The 18,111-nt window shown below is 38.9% G+C and overlaps 1 protein-coding gene across 1 annotated transcript in view; it reads right to left on the bottom strand.

The window, feature by feature from the left end:
- Positions 1-3,004: 3,004 nt before the first annotated feature.
- The window catches only part of LOC140480712 (sickle tail protein), a 694,958-nt gene continuing 679,851 nt past the window's right edge, over positions 3,005-18,111 (bottom strand). The window contains 5 exon segments of the mRNA XM_072575975.1: positions 3,005-5,070; positions 5,788-5,916; positions 6,410-8,131; positions 8,270-8,344; positions 17,990-18,109. Of these exon segments, the coding sequence (XP_072432076.1) occupies positions 4,567-5,070; positions 5,788-5,916; positions 6,410-8,131; positions 8,270-8,344; positions 17,990-18,109 (2,550 nt within the window). The 3' untranslated portion in view covers positions 3,005-4,566.

Here is an 18,111-nt window from a genome sequence, read left to right as displayed (position 1 = left end):
ATTTATTTCAATACAAAAGGCCTAACAGGGAAGGCAGATAAACTCAGGAATATGAGTTAGGAACATGGGACTGGGATATCATAGCAATTACAGAAACATGGCTCAGGGATGAACAGGACTGGCAGCTTAATGTTCCAGGATACAAATGCTACAGGAAGGACAGAAACGGAGGCAAGAGAGAAGGGGAAGTGGCATTTTTGATAAGGGATAACATTACAGCTGTACTGAGGGAGGACATTCCCAGAAATACATCTAGGGAAGTTATTTGGCTGGAACTGAGAAATAAGAAAGGGATGATCACCTTACTGGGATTGTATGATAGACCCCCTAATAGTCAGAGGGAAATTGAGAAATAAATTTGTAAGGAGATCTCAGCTGTCTGTAAGAATAATAGGGTGGTTATGGTAGGGGATTTTAACTTTCCAAACATAGACTGGGACTGCCACAGTGTTAACGGTTTAGATGGTCAGGAATTTGTTAAGTGTGTACAAGAAAATTCTGATTCAGTATGCGGATGTACTGACTAGAGAAGGTGCAAAACTTGTCCTACTCTTGGGAAATAAGGCAGGACAGGTGACTGAGGTGTCAATGGAAGAACACTTTGGGGCCAGTGACCATAATTCTGTTAATTTTAAAATAGTGATGGAAAAGGACAGACCAGATCAAAAAGTTGAAGTTCTAAATTGGAGGAAGGCCAATTTTGATGGTAATGGGCAAGAACTTTCAAAAGCTGACTGGGGGCAGATGTTCACAGGTAAAGGGATGGCTGGAAAATGGGAAGCCTTCAGGAATAAGATAATGAGAGTCCAGAGAAAGTATATTCCTGTCAGGGTGAAAGGAAAGGTTGGTAGGTATGGGGAATGCTGGATGACTAAAGAAATTGAGGGTTTGGTTAAGAAAAAAAAGGAAGCATATGTCAGATACAGACAGGACAGATCGAGTGAATCCTTAGATGAGTGTATAAACAGTAGGAGTACACATAATAGAGAAATCAGGGAGGGCCAAAATGGGACAGGAGATAGCTTTGGCAAATAGAGTTAAGGAGAATCCAAAAGGTTTTTACAAATACAGTAAGGACAAAAGGGTATCTAGGGAGAGAATAGGGCCCCTCAAAGACCAGCAAGGTGGCCTTTGAGTGGAGCTGCAGGAGATGGGGTAGATACTAAACGAGTACTTTGCATCAGTATTTAATGTGGAAAAAGAGAAGTGAGAAGTGGCTGATAGAGTTTAATTCAGATAAATGCGAGGTGCTGCATTTTGGGAAAGCAAATCAGAGCAGGACTTATACACTTAATGGTAAGGTCCTAGAGACTTTGGAGTGCAGGTTCACAGCTCCTTGAAAGTGGAGTCGCAGGTAGATAGGATAGTGAAGGCGGTGTTTGGTATGCTTTCCTTTATTGGTCAGAGTATTGAGTACAGGAGTTGGGAGGGTGGGTGAACTGTGAAGAGGATGCAGAAATGCTTCAGTGTAATTTGAACAAGTTGAGTGAGTGGGCAAATGCATGGCTGATGATACATAACGTGGATAAAAGTGAGGTTATCCACTTTAGTAGCAAATACAGGAAGGCAGATTAACAAGTAGTGGTGATAAGATTAGGAAAAAGGAAGGCTCAACAAGAGCTGCTTTTCTTGCACAACATTTGGTGAAAGTTAGCAGGCAGACGTAGCAGGTGAAGACAACAAATGGTCTGTTGGCCTTCAGAACAAGAGGATTCAAGAATAGGAATAGGCATGCCTTGCTGCAATTTACAAGGCCCTGGTGAGACCACACCTAGAGTATTGTGTGCAGCTTTGGTTTCCTTATCTGAGGAAGGATGTTCTGGCTATGGAGGAAGTACAACAAAGGTTGCCAAACTGATTTCTGGAATGGCAGTACTGACGAATGAAGAGTGACTGGATTGATTTGCACTATATTTACTGGAGCTGAGAAGATTGAGGAAGGATCTCAGAAGTCTATAAAATTCTAACAAGACCCGACAGGGTAAATGCAGGAAGGAGGTTTCCAATGGCCAGGGATTCAGAATCGGGAGTTTCAGTTTAAGGATACAAGGTAGACAATTTAGGACTCAGCTGAGTAAAAACTTCTTCACCCAGAGTGGTGAGCCTGTGGAATTCTCTAGCACAAAGCAATTAAAGCCAAAACACAATGTTTTCAAGGAGGAGTTAATGAGAACAGGTCTTTTGGCCCAACCAGTCCACACTGACCATCTGAAGAGTAACCCACCCAGACCCATTTTCCTCTGACTAATGCATCTAACACTACGGGCAATTTAACATGGCCAATTCATCTGACCTGCATATCTTTGGTCTGTGGGAGGAAATCGGAGCACCTGGAGGAAACCCACGCAGACACAGGGAGAATGTGCAAACTCCACGCAAACAGTCATCCAAGGCTGGAATTGAACCTGGGACCCTGGTGCTGTGAGACAGCAGTGCTAATCACTGAGTTACCATGCCGCCCCTTTTAATCTTTGATCCATTTACTTGATGAACTAAGAGGAGAAAGCAGGAACAGGGTACGGAGTTGGATGATCAGCCTTGGTCATATTGACTGGCAGACCAGGCTCAAAAGGGCTGAAAGCCTACACCTGCTCCTATTTTCTAAGCTTGTGTTATTGATTTAAAGGATAATCAAATTTATTGGGATCAGTTTACTTCCATTAAAGTAAATTATCACTTTGTAATATACGTTAAAGGTGCTTTCAAAGCTTTTCCAACAATGGCAGCGACATGTTGATGCTCTGTTGTATCAGTTGTTATGCGTTTATAATTGGAAATCTGATTTTCCCAAAGTGCTGAATATTCCCTTCCCAATTATCGGTTTCAGTAGGATAGTAGTAGTATTTCTGGAGCAACTTGCCTAATAAGTCACTTCAAACAAAAATACCAAAGCAGTCAGATGTAATAATGATTATCTTTCATCTGCTAACCATAAGCAACAATTATAACATCCTTCAAAAGGAAATTTGCTAAGTTTATTATTCATCAATAAAAGAAACAGAACTACAAGCATGCAGCCTTTTATTTCATTGCTTCTTCACAAGGCTAGAGTCTGCAGTTCACCACAATGCTATATTTTACAATATAATATGTTTTACAAATAACAAAACTTTGTACAAAAACCTCTGGATGTGCAAACATGCCCCATCTTATAGATCACATATACCCATTTGTTTCTTAAAATATATCTTCTAATAAAAAGGCATGCAAATAAACAAACTTTGGTACTAGAGTGAAAACTATAAGCATCCCTGCAGATTTATAAGCAGATATATGTGTGTATGTATATAATTATATATGTATAGCTTAATATATACACACACACACACACAAAATATACCAGTTTTACACACTCAGTGTGGGTTAACAATCCTTAATAAGCAACTGCAACTAACAAACTATCATTGACTTTCCTGAAAAATAGGCAAAATCAGTTTTAGAAAACAATTTTACAACTAGATTTTAAAGACTATTAAATGGGGTAGAAAAACACAACTTTGGAGAAATTAGAAAGTAAAGTCAGTTATACATAAACATTGATGCAAAATAGGAAATAGTTTTTCACCCATCACTCTTAAAAAAAGCAATACTTATGTCTTTATTATTTTTTGAGGGAATGGCAGTACAAGAGAAAATATCTACAACAATACACTAGTCTCACATTCATCCAAATCATATGTTTAAACTGCATTACCTGCCCCTTTTCATCGCCATGTAAAACATTAATTATTTATAAGCATTTTCAATCATGGAAATTGCTGACTTATTTGGAATATTGATTACTTTTTTGCTTCAATGAAATGTGTGGCTAAGTATGGTTATTAAAAAATTGCGAAAGATCATACATTAAGCAACAGGCAGCTACTCTTGACCTAGTATTCTTAGCTGCAGAGGTAATGCAACTGCCAACGGTTAAGAAACAACCATTAAATAAAAGCGTTTATACCATATTAATATAGGTGAGATATCCAATAACAAATATGTTGAGTAGGTATAATTCAGTGCAAACTATGTATGTGCAGTTACCTTTTCACCTTTAGACTTATACTGAATATCATCTTAAATCTGGTATAATTCTTCAGGTTTTTCCATCCATATTCTTAAGGTCTTGGTGTGGAATAGTTTATATGTGAGTCTTGAGTCACCACCCCAAATGTTCATTATTCAAACTTTACAATAGTTAAAGCAATATCAACTGTGCAAATTGAAAAAGTACTCTGTATTCAAAACAATGTGTTTGAAATAAAATTGCCAGCAGATGAATGCCTTCGCTATTAGGTTCATAATGTCTTAATGTGCAACTTTTTATTATACCACCTGATTTTAAATCTGGTTAGGTAGAACAATTATTTACAAGAGAAACAATGCAGGTGTCCTTCACAATTCCTTGCATGATTTCAAGGAATATCAATTGGCATTTGCAGTGTACAAAGACCTGTTAATTCTGACTCTGCTGAATGCACACTGAGGAACTTTACAAAATCATAATGAAATTAGTAGCATCCTGCTGCAAATTATTGAAAACCAAAAGAAAATGAAAGATGGACGGGTTCCAACGTGCTGCCTCTATGCCGTTTCTTTGACAGCGGCCATGGTGAATTTGCTCTGGTTCACGTTCTGTTGCTTGTAGCTTGCGAAGCTAGCGGTATGGATTGTCCGGATGCTCTTTGCACCTTGAGTCAGTGAGGTGGGAGAAACTGGGGAGGTGGAAGGGGATGAAGATGATGGAGAGGGCCTACCATTTGGAGTGTGTAGTGGGAATGAAAGAGGCTGACCTCTGCCTGTTAAGGCAGAGTTCTGAGCATGAAGCTTAAGGGAGCCATTAGATGTAGAAGGGATATGGGACACAGATGGAATTTGAACATTACGGCCAGCAGTTGGAGCGACAGAATTAGCAGTAGATAAGGGATATTTACTGGAAGTATTGAGATGGTTAGTGTTGTCATTGCTTGGAGCAGGCACAGAGCTACTTTTCCCAGAGCTAGAAGATAGGGCAGGGATCTTAGAAGCAGGTAAAGTAGGAGAGGTAACCTTACTCTCCCCACCAGCTTTCTTAGCACTTCCATTAGCCTGCAAACAAAGATGGCAGGAGATAAAGTTTGTCAGAAAGCCAGCAACATTTTAACCATGGGGCCTCCACAATAGCCCCAGGCAGACAAAAGAATTAACAGTGCAGAACCTTATTATCCTCGTGAGCCTTGCAGGAGTTTAACGGACCTGGTAAATCCCACAACATATAAATGTGGAAAGGAAGAAAATAAAAGAAAAAAGTATGAATATTAAGGATTATTAAAACCATGCTTTTCTACTATTAGAATGCAGGCATGAAAAGTGTCTAATTAACCAGTAATTCATACTCTAAATCATTCACTTGATATAAATTTCCACAGTAGTTAGTTCAGATGAGTCAGTACTGGTTATGGTCCGGTTAATTCAGCCATTCTAATTACATGCTAAAATCCTCTTAGAAAATAAATTGGAAACATTACAATAGCAAAATAGCAAGTTACTTGTTAAATAGTTTACTGCACAGAAGGATACAGACATACATCACCAAGAAGTTACTGACAGAGGAATGGGAAGATACAGCATTACAACAATGACACAGAACATATCACAGAGTTCATCAGGATTAAGAAGCTGATACCAGGTCCGGGTTCATAATTTAATTCAACAATTGAAATGAGATATAACAACATGGAAATTTAATGTCAACAGATGTAATTAAATTGACAAGTATTATAATTGCTTCATTATTTTCTGGACAGATTGCTAGAATAAAACTACCTGTCGGAACTGTCGCTGGGGGTCCTGAAGCTTCTGTTTTGTCACCTTTTCAGTAGTTCCTTGTTGATGCCTTAGTTTTGATCCTACGGAAACTGGCATTCTGCTGCTTGGGGACATCAGATGTGAACTCTGGAAGAAAGTTAAACATCATATTAAAACATGGCACAGTAGGCTCTTACTTCTGTGAACTTTTATGAATCACGATGAGGATTAGCAGATGTCCAGAAGATCAGAAAACACAAAGATTGGTTATCTTGTAGTATCTACACTGATCACCATTATCCTGTTAGGAAAAACAATTTGCCTTCCCATGCACAGTGAACAGAGTTACAGTTCCCATCTCTACCAGATGTAAGCTTGATTAGAGGGTGCAGAGGCAGAAAACCAGAAGTTATTTTGTAAGAAGCTTACATTACCTGAAGTTCAAACACCCAGTTAGACCAAAGCGTCAAAATACTTTGAAATCAACAAAAATCAAATTGCAATCAGATTAATTAACAATAGCTTTTCCCAACACCACTGTCCACCAAACCATTAAACAGTTATGCTTCAGCTGTTAGATGCCAGAAAGTGAAGTCACATCACCCGCATGAAGCAGATAATAAATAATGCGATAGGACACCTGTGATTCACTGGTTTTTGTGGAGATTTTTGGAAGTAGTGGTGGTTTGGTCTTGGTGTTTTGAGGTGCCTTTGCAGAGGAAAGCAATAGTTGTTCAGTAGATTTGATTTCATTCCATGACATAGCCCCTTGAGATAATTCAGAGCTTTGAAAAGGGCAGGTTGTGTAGTCTTCTTCCTGTTCTGCTATCTTTGGACTCATTTCACTGATTGTTGTTTCTAATTGTTTGATAGTTTGTTCAAGACTGTCTAAGGTCTTGTAAGTATTCTTTCGAATCTGATCAGTTCTGAAAGAATTAGGTATCACATCAGTGGAGTTATGTTGCTTTGATTGCATGGTTTTGGTAGAGGCTTCACCTTTGCAATTTGCTTGTACAATCTCAAAGCGTTTAGCTTCTTTGTGCTGTTTCACTGTTCCATCAAGTTCTTCTTCATCTTCATAAACCACTACCTGCAGGGTTTTCTTCCCGGTCTTTGTACCGGTTTTAATAGCTTGGGTCAGAGCTGCAAGTTGTTTTTTAGGGAATTTGAATTTAAACTTCTTCTTGTTATCTGCCTTATTTGTAAGCAAGCTTTCTGCACAATCTGATTTGGTGTCATCACTTTCTATTGGATCAGATTTACTTTCTTTCGGTGCATTAATTTCAGCAGAACTAAGTTGGATATCGTGGTCGTGACCACTGGATTTATTACATACTGAATTATTTGCCAAATCCAGAGTGGAAGAAATTCTGTTTGAATGTAGTTCATTATTATCCATTCCAGATTCGGATAATGTTTTTGTATCATTGGAGTGTTCCGCAACTTCACTCTCCTCGTCTATTCTCTCTTCTGCCATCATCCTCTCTAAATCTTCATCACATTCCTCAAATACTGTTGACAATCTTTTGTAAGCTGATCGGATATCCATTGGTTCATCAAAGATAATAATTACTGGCTTTTTGTCTGTGAAAAGCATGGAGTCTTCACACCCGGCCTCCTGACCTGCTGTCATTTCTCTATTTGCATCCACATTCAGAGTCTGTATGTCTTCTCCTTTCTTATTCACTAGATCAATGACTTCTCCACTGGACAGAGCCTGGACCTCAGTGTTTGTAATCATAAATGCTATGTTATCACTTGATGGTGAATCTTCTCCAGAGGAACTTGAGGAATCGACATCTTCCAAATATCTGACTGTACCTTTGTTCTTTGGTCTCAATATCACCTGTTGGCTGTAACTTTCCTTCTGATAACTCGGGTCTGCAGATGGCATTTCCCATCTTTGGTGACCAAACTTATTAGAAACTGAATCATGCTGGTCCAGAATTGTAGTGCAATGTTGTACTGCAGGTACTGTCATGTGTGTTCTCATAAGTGGGGAGAGAATGTTCTGTCCAACAACCTCCTCAGATGCTGAAATATTCACCTGTGGAGTTGACAGTTTGGTACATGGTGAAATAAAATGTTTGAGCTCACTTTCTGTTTTAAAATCTGTATCAGATTCTTTTTTTTCCACAGTAGGCACGTACTCTCTCTCTCGAGTGGAATCTTGCTCCTTTACAACAGATTGATGAACATGCATTTTGTTTGGCATAGGTCTCTCTTCATTTTCTAGGTATTTTGATGTATCCTTTGGGTACGTTGAAGGCACTGAAGTGTCATTGTGTGACTGCAACTCTATTTGAGAATGAACATTATGAAATATGAACACGTTGGAAGTCATCGGTGCATCATTAGGAATCTGAAAAAACAAAGAGAAAGTCTACAAATTCAAGAATATTTTGCATTTTCTTCCAATCAAAGTAACGATGGAACATAACAGAGGTTAGTAATTTATAATATAAAAATTTCTTAAGTATCACCATTTTAGGTTACTTACCACTGTAGAATCCAGCAGTGCCTGGTCTTCACTCTCTGTGGGTATGGCTTGTTCATCGACAATGCCTGATCTCTGCTAGGATATTTCATTTTAACAAGTTATTGCATAACAAATGCTCTGTATTTTAGACATTAACTGTACTTAAGCAATGCAGCTTACCTACAATTTAAGGTCTGCAATGCATATTGGACAGCCAGCCACTTATAACACACCTGTTGTGCTTCACACTAAATGCATTACATCACATAACTGAAAATCTCAAACCAACCAACGAAAATGGCTTAGAGCCATTATTCTTTTAGACGTGCCAGAACAAGCATGTGAGTTAAAATTGGTGTTGCAAAACAGGTATATCATAACTGAAAACCCCAAAATTATGTAAAGACTGGCAAAATCAGTGATTGCAGAATAAGCAAGTCTTTCATTAGCCACCGCAATCCAAAATCCAAACAGCCCTTAGCATTAGGTCTTCTAATACAATGGCAGCACCAAATATCACCAATAGTCAAAGCTCTGAAACCAAAACAGTAATTGTAACACCTTGGCACTCAACTGCCAAGCTAACAGAAGCAAATAAAACAAACTTCCTTTAAAAGTTACATTTTGTAATAGGCCATCTTCATAGAAATTTGTATTGTACCACATACAGCAAGCCAAATTATGATGCAAGTTTGAAAAATTGTTAGACATCTGTGATAACACTTTAGAATAAAATTGAGTCCTTTAGTTTACAAATGTTTTCCTATTTAATATTGGTTAATCATTTTATCATTATCTACATTACCTATCACCAGAAATGTAGGCAGAAATCAGTATTCAGTAAAAGGCATTGGTAGACTAATCTAACACAGCTGATAGTTATTCTTGATTTTGGATGAATGTCATTGAATTTTCTGTAACAATCAATAAAACCTGGTTTTTAGGCACCCAAAATCCTTCCTTTGCATTTTCTATAGTGACTGCACCTCTTACAGCAGTAATTTTATGCAGCAAACAGAGACGCTTGAATAGAAGCATCTTTTAATGTCATATATATGTATATAATAAAACATTAAAATACTTCAATTTATATTCCAGCATTTTATATAAAGTTTGTTCAAAATTGAAAGCACAGATGTTTAAAAATACATTACAAATGCAAAACTCCGCACTGAGATCAAACAAGCATCATTTTAAATGCCCATTATCTGAACTAACAAAACGACAAAGTTAAGGTTTTGTTTTGAAAATAAATGTGTAGGCTTCCAGAATTAGATTCAGTAGCTATTTTGTAATACAACTTGAACGCATGCTGTGCAATATAGCACTGTCATGTTTTTTCAGATAATAGGCATTGCATTGAATTAGTAGCCATGATTATCACTAACTTCCCACGAATTGCAACAAGTATAAGAATCAAAAGTAACGTGTTTTTCTTAGATTAAAATTGAAACAGAGAAACCACAGACAATACCAGTTTTATAGTATAGTCTCCTATTGCATACTTCATTTAATTCATTCAGCATTTGCGCATGGTTTTACATTTTATGCAGTTAAGATTGAGCTAAAACACATTTTGATACACTAAGTGTTTGATTTCTAGCATAATTACTTGGTTTTATTTTGAAAATCTTCACTTTCTCATATTACTCTTCTGATTTGCATGAGACAAATCAGAATTTCTTGCTAATGCTCGGAGTACAAGACTCCTCTACATCATTACCCATGATCGAGTGATTCAGTGAACACATTACTGTAGAATTTAAATTATATAAACTGAAGTGTAAATCAATTTTATATACATTTTATCAACGTTCAAACTCATTTAATAATGAACGACTGGTGCCTCTATCTTTCAGTGATAACAATAGACAAATTGGTTCAGAAAATAAGTAAACAAACTTTATTTAAAACGAGAAGGTTAATCTGATGTGCATTTCCAGTATAAATCTGGAGTGGACCACAAAAGAGGAGAAGAGATCGCCTGATCAGCCAGAAAAATCAAGGTTGTTTCCAATATAAAATTATCCCCAATTCATACAGCTTCTTTGGGATCATAGAAAAAGAATTTCAAACTCTATAGCATCTTGGCCAAAATAAGAATTTATTTTAGGAGCAGTTTAGTATGTTCTACCATTCTAAGGCATTAGAAAACAAAGGGCTAGTGCAATTAAATTTGCATGCTTGCAATGGAATGTAATTCACTGAGAAAACCAAAAGCAAAGATTCATGTTGATACTCAGCATTGATCATTTTTTGATCCCACAAAATCTCAAAAGAGCACTGGCAACAAAGGAACAGTCAGCATGAGCAAATGAATTGTCTCAAATAAGTACAATGATATTTTACACTACCTTAATTAAATCATCCATGTTGGAGATTGTCATAAGAATGCCTCAAAATATTTGCTTTTGTGTAACATTTAATTCTTGATGTGTGTTATGGAATTAATATATCACAGTTATGATATTCAAGAAAAGACTACAAACTGGATGCTTTGAACTCATGCAAACATTGTGCTCCATTATTGGATCCACAGTATTCCAAGGGTTCAATAATGTACAATATTTCAAAGCAAAACAATCTCTGAAACACCACATCTTTTACTTTTTTTTTGATTACTGATTGGTTTATGCAATCTGGTTGCAGATGCTAGAAGTGGTTAGCCAGGTGGCAAGCCTCTGACTCCTGGGCAAAAGGGAGGACTGCAGATGCTGGAAACTAGAGTTTAGATTAGAGTGGTGCTGGAAAAGCACAGCAGGTCAGGCAGCATACGAGGAACAGGAAAAAAAAATCGACATTTCGGGCAAAAGCCCTTCATCAGGCATCTGGTTCCTGGGCGGGTGAGTAGCTTGTGTGTTTACAATACAGGGAGAGAAACCTTCAAACTGCAAAGTCAAGTCTCTCTTTCTCTTCGACCCAGAAGATATCTAGATATTCTCTCCCACCAATTGATGCAAGAACAAAAGAACTAGGAGCAGAATCAGGCAATTTAGCCACTCTAAATTGTTCCATCATTTACTGTGATCAGGGCTGACCTCTGGTTGATCTCAACTCCATTTTTCTGACTGCTTCTCCTAACTATGCAACCCATTACCAATTAAACATCCTCTGTATCTCCTCCTTAAATTTGCTAAATGTCCAAGTTGTTGCCTCCACCTAGTGATGCCAACTGCCTGATATTTTCAGTTCTTTGCAGAAAACAATCTGGAAAGAAGAAGGTCAAGAACAGAAAATTTTAGGAAGTGAAGTGGAAACCTGATTGAATTCTATGCACCGGCACTATTGAACTGTGTTACACAGTACCTCTGCAATCTACAAAACTCATGTTTGTTTGTTTATGTCTGTCTACGTATGTACGTAGAGGTTTAGGAAATACGTTACAGCTTAATACGTACTATAGCAATGTTAATAATTCGCAATTTGTTTGCCTGAATAGTAGTTTCTTGTTAATTACAAAAAACTGGTCAGTATTTTCAATAAAACTGAGTCCATAAGGTAGGTAAATTGCAAACTTTGAGCACTTTGATTAAACCTTTAAATTTTTGTGATGGCGCTGGGAGTAGTGGGGGGCTTCAGAATCAGCAGACTTTCCAAAGTGGGTTGTGACACACTATCCTTTGCCAATTTAATAGGATTGTAGCAGAGAACTAGGAAAACTGCCCGATAAAGAAAATTGATAAAAGAATATTTCAGGCAAATAAAACAGTTCTACCTGCTGACAATAAAATCCCACAAGTTTAGTGTGTTGATTGCTGGCAAACTAGCAGAATCCTTTAGGAAAAGTAATATGATATAATTATCAGCACATGGGGAATATAGTGGGCATGTCAAAGCAGGGTAAATTTTAAATACAATACTTGTGGATTTACTTTATTTATTATTCCACTATGGATGTTTTCATTTTTTTTTAAAATGCTCAAACAGCTCATTAATAAAGTAAAGTCACCACACAGCAGTTGCTCCCTCATTACACAGAGACAACTGGTTGTGATTTAACCTGAACCAGTGTGGGAATTGAACTCATGCTATTGATACTAGTCTGTATCTCAAACGAGCCAATATGACTGAATGGATCCCCATGCAGAGTTAATAAACAATAAAAGGCAACATCCTTGCTGATGAGCTACAAATGAGGAAGACTAAAACTACTCACATGGAAAACCTTTTCTTGTTAGCATTTTATGCAATTTCACAAAGTGGTTTGAAGTAACTAATAATTGATTAGTAGAATAGAATGTAAGTACTGTTGAATAAAGAAATTTTGTTGAAATTTTTTATCTTGTATACATCAGGAGAATTCATTGATATTTCTTATGAAAAGAGACCAGTGTGTTTTATATTCTAGAAGAGTGTTTTGATTAATGGCAAGTGGACTATTGGCAGAGGTCTTGCTATGGAGGATACACCACTTAGATGATGACTACAGTTAAGTACCAAACTTTGTTCAAATTTAAACCTGGCATATTGGCTCTGATTGGCTCTGATTTAACCTACATGAAGGAATATAGTTGCAGTTGTTGGAAGTCAGTCATCTCAGCTCCAGTACCTCACTGGAGCAGTTCCTTAGAGTAGTATCCTAGCCCCAACCATATTCAGCTGCTTCATCGTTAACCTTCCCTCCATCATTAAGTTAAAAGTAGGGATATTTGCTGCTGATTAGACAAAATTCAGCTCACAACTCATGCTAAAAGAGGTCATGTACAAATATTCAGGCTTGAGCTAACAAGTAGTAACATTTGCACAACACCAGTGCCAAACAATGAGGGTCTCCAGAAAGAGAATATCTAATCATCATTTCTTGAAATTCAATGGCATTGCCATTTCTGCATCCCCCCTCTCATCTTTGGTTAATCATTGACCAGATATTGGACTGGACTAGCTATATACGCTATGGTTAGAAAAGCTGATCAGAGACTGAATCCTGCAGTAAAAATTCATTTCATGGCGTACAAAGGCCTGTCCACATCAATAAGGCACAAGTCAGGAGTGTGATGGAACATTCCCCACTTGCCTGGATTACAGTAGCTCCAACAACACTAAAGAAACTTATACTATTCAGGTCAATGCAGCCCATTTAACTGGCACTATCTCCACAAACATCTAAACTCTATCACTCCACTCATTGGGAGTTCAGAACGATGCGAGGAGATCTCATTGAAACATTCAAGGGGCTTGACAGGGTAAATGCTGAGAGGATGATTCCCCTCATGGGTGAGTCTAGGACCACAGAAGATAGTCTAAGAAGGGGTGCCAATTTAAGACTGAAATGAGGAAAACTTTCTTCTCAGAGGATTCTCTCTCTTTGGAACTCCTTGCCACCGTGAGCCTTTAGGGTGGAGTCCCTGTGTATACTTAAGGCTTTGGTAGTTAGATTTTTGATTAGTGGAGGAATTAAGGGTTACAGGGAAAATGCAGGAAGTGGATATGAAAAATGTCGTCAGATCAGCTTTGATCCTATTTAATGGTGGAGCAGCTCAAGGAGCCAAATGGTCCACACCAGTTCCTTTTTTGAAATGGTCTTATCCACACCCTTTGCTGCTATTAAGCACCAACTGTAATATGTATTATCTAAAAGGTGCACTGCAGAAATTTACCAAACCCACGTCCATCATCTAAAAGAAGGTGGCACGGTGGTTCAGCGGTTAGCACTGCTGCCTCAGTGCCAGAAATCAGGGTTCAGTTCATGCTTGGGCAGCTACGTGGAATCCAATGGGATTCTTCCAGGTGTTCCAGTTTCCTCTTACAGTCCAAAGACGTGCAGCTTAATGGATTGACTATGCTAAAATGCTCCACAGCACCTTTTTGATTTGATTTATTGTTGTCACTTGTACCCAAGCACAGTGAAAAGTTCTGTTTTGAGAGCGGTACAGGCAGATCATAAAAAAAACAGGGACATATTGATCATAGGGTGCTTAGACACAGCTGGGCTTATAAGGTTATGACTGCACAGGAGATACACAAAAGCAAGATTTGAAATTAGAAAGTGTGTCCAGGTTAGTGAAGACTAGGTAGTTTAGCCAAGGGTAGAGGTGTTTGGGTCTGGGTGGGATGCTCTTCAGAGGATTGAAATGAACTTGATGGGCTGAATAGCCTCTTTCCACAATGTAGGGATTCTATGATTCTATTCTATTCTATGACAAGGACAGCAGATACATGGGAACACCACCTGCAAGTTCCCCTCCAAGCCACTTACCATTCTGATTTAGAAATATATCACAGTTTGTTTAGTGTTACTTGGTCAACATCCTGAAACTCCCAGTCTAACAGAGCAGACCTGCACAAAATGGACACTAGCAGTTCAAGAAAGCAGTTCACCACTCCTTAATGGCAACTGGGAGTTGGCAATGAATGCAGTGCCAGCCTATGATGCCCACATGCTGTGAATTATAGTTGAAAAAATTAATCAGAGATTGGCTGTCCCCTGTTTTGTGGAGCAGGAACAAACCAACGTGTGTTTGTCTTTTCTCCCCTCTGTCTACATAGTAAACATTATTCTTAGCACACCCAATTTAAGACCTACAGTCAGGCTCATAGTTTGATGCACTTGCTTATTGTGGAAGCTGTATATATGAATTCACACAGTCCTCTCCTTTGCAGAGAGAAAGAACAAGGTCACACATTGTGAATATATTTAAACTCATCAACACAGGGATTAGCCATTCCCTGATTCATTTCACCAGGTAATGCATTGACCAATTTAAGATAAGTCGTCTATTTGAATTCAAACCAAACTTGGCAATGTAATTGAAGCATTTTACATGGCAATACCTCAGTTAGAGTCAATTTGCCAATTAGCTCTTTCTTCAAATACAATATAAACATATTGTTTTCTCTTTACTGAAAGCAACAATTGCTGGAGATCACAGTGGGTCAGACGACATTCATGGACAGAGAGCAAGCTAATGCTTAGAGTCTAGACTTTTTATCAGAGCTGAAGGGAAGTGTGGAAGGGACAGCGTTTATGCTACAGTTTGAGGCAGGGATGGGAAGAGTGGTGTGACGATAGAGGAGATGTAGGGTGCTGGTGGAGAAAGGATGTTGATCATTTCAGATTAACTGGCTGGAATGAGAGAAATACAGAACAATTGTGTGTTTCCTGCCAGACTGGCAAGGACAGTAACTGGGCTAGGGGGAGGGGCGGACATGCTAACAAACTAAAAGAAAAAGGAAGAAATGGTTCACAATCTGAAGATGTTGAACTCAAAAATAAAAGTGAAGGTAGTAAAGTGCCTAGTCTGAAGATGGGATGTCGTTCATTCAGTTTGCGCTGTGTTTCACTGGAACACTACAGAATGTCGTGGACAGACATGTGGGCAAGTGAGCAGGATGCTGTACTAAAATGACCAGTTATGGGAAGGTTTATGTCATGCTTGTGTGCAGACTGGAGATATTTTGCTCAGCGGTCACCCAGTCGGTGTTTGGTTTCTCCAATGCAGAGTAGGCCACATAGGGTGCAGTGAATACAATGCACAAGATTGGAGTGCTGCTTCACCTGGAAAGGCTGTTGAGGCACTTGGATGGTGAGCAGGGAGGAGGTGACAGGGCAGGAGTTTCATCTTATGCGGCTACATGGGAAGGTGAAGTGGAGAAGGGGAATGATGTTGGTGATTGTGGAATTAGACTCGGGTGTCCAGGAGGGAATGATCCCTGTAAAATGCAGACAGAGGGACTGAGGGGAGGATGTGTTTCGCGGTGTCATTCAACTGGAGTTGGCTGAAATGGTGGAGAATGATCCTTTGAATGCAGAGGCTGGTGTGATGAAAAGTGAGGACAAGAGGGACCTGATCACGGTGTTTAGTGTGATGGGAAGGGGAAAGTGTAGAAGCATGTGTGATAGATTGGATGCGGTTGAGGGCCACGTCAACCACAGTGGGCAGGAAACTATGGTTATGGATGAAGCAAGCCATGTCAGCAGCTGAGTTTTGGAAGGTGGCATCATCCAAACTGATGCGACACAGGTGAAGGAACTGGGAGAGTGGGATAGAATCCTTACAGGATGTGGGTGGGAAGAGCTGTAGTGAAGGTAGCTATGGGAGTCAGAAGCTTTGTATGGCAGTGGTCAGATTATTCCCAAAAATGGACACAGAGGTCAAGAAAAGGAAGTGATGTGTCAGAAGTGGACGATGTGAAAGTTATAGAGGGGTGGAAATTTGAGGCAAAATTAATGAAGTTTTCAAGGTCCTGGCAGAATCCACGTGGGTGCCCATAGCCACTTGTTTGACTTGGCAGAAGTGAGATGAATTAAAGGAGAAATTGTTCAGTGAGAGAATAAAGTTTACCCAGGCAGAGGAAAATGGTGGGGGATGGGCAGTGCTCAGGTCTCTGGTCGAGGAAGAAGCTGAGAGCCTGCAGATTGTCCTGGTGGGGGTTGGAGGTATAGAGGGATTGGACATCCATGGTGAACAGGAAACAGTTAGGGTCAGGGGAACTGTAAATTGTCAATATGGTGGCGTGCCCATCGGAGGAATTGCAGATGTAAGTGGGCGAGGACTGGACAAGTGGAGAGAGGATGGAGTCAAGTTAGGAGGAAACAAGCTCAGTGGTGCAGGAACAGGCTGATACAATGGGCCTACCAGGTGCAATCCAGTTTGTGGATTTTGGGAAGGAAGTAGAAACCGGAATTTTGGGACTGGGTGACTACACGGTTGGAGGCAATGGGACCAAGATCTCTGGAGGTAAGGAGGTCAATGGCAGCCCTGACAACTATGGCTTGATGTTTGGATGTGGGATCATGGTCTGGGGGTGGGGGGGGTGGGGGGAGAGGTGGGGGGGAGCAGTAGGAAGAAGTATCCGAGAGTTGGTATTGACCCTCCGTAGGAAGAACATCGGTGCGCTAGACTACAACCGCACCACCTTTGTTGGTGGGTTTGATAACAAGGTTAGGGTTGGACCCAAGAGTGAAGTGCGGCAATTTCAGAAGGGGACAGGTTAGACTGGGTGAGAGCAGCAGATAAATGATACAACCAATGCCATGTGAACAGCTTTTAATGAAGAGGGATTGGTTATTTCTTGCAAACTGTCTAATGAGTAAAAGATAAACAGCTTCAACAGAAGCAACTAAATGCATATTCAATAGTGTTGGTCATTTTTTGTACTCAATAAATAAATTCTATTTTAATAGACCTAGAAAAACTTGTACATTCCATTTTGCAATTACTGCACCATTTCCTTTAAATAAAAAATGAAACATGGGAGTTAGAGAGCAATAAGTCTGGAAGCTTCCTTGTCTTACCACCATATGGAATTGTAAGGCAAGTATAATTTGCTACTTATGTTTGTATCATAAATAAAATCAATGTAACTGATTGAAGGGAAGAAGGTGGAAGAGAAAAGTGGGTTCATACAATAGATTTTACTGCCCCAAACCCACAGAGCTGGGCCAACTTCTACCTTCTCAGCAGTATTATTTTCTGCCTCAATTTGGAAATCTGTTTCTCTGGCCAGTGTTCAGAATTAAAATAAAGCATTTAAAATCATTTTATTTTAGTATTTAATCCAATTTTAAAGGAGAAAAATTTAATTAACACTTAATAGAAAAAAAATTAATATCTGGTAAAGGGTAGTGTTCCTCAGCATTGAAATGTTCACAATCACCTTAGAGCTTACTTAAAGCATATAGGAAAACATATAGGGTTCAAAGAATGTTAGAAATCAGAGCACAGAGATGATATTTGATTAGTATTGAAGCAGAAAAGATTGGAACACAGCAAGATCATAATCTGTAACCATTGATGTTACCTTCTTTTCTTTGGCTGATAATAAAGCTGTGGACTTTACATCTTTGGCTTGGATTTCAACTTTCGGTTGTTCAACAACTGTTTTTGAACTTACATCCGTAACTGAACATTTCTGGAAAGCCT

Source organism: Chiloscyllium punctatum, chromosome 8 (assembly GCF_047496795.1).
Source record: "Chiloscyllium punctatum isolate Juve2018m chromosome 8, sChiPun1.3, whole genome shotgun sequence".
Classification (NCBI taxonomy): Eukaryota; Metazoa; Chordata; class Chondrichthyes; order Orectolobiformes; family Hemiscylliidae; genus Chiloscyllium; species Chiloscyllium punctatum.
The sequence above is the reverse complement of the archived record's forward strand: the minus strand, read 5'-3'. Positions and strand labels throughout refer to the sequence as shown.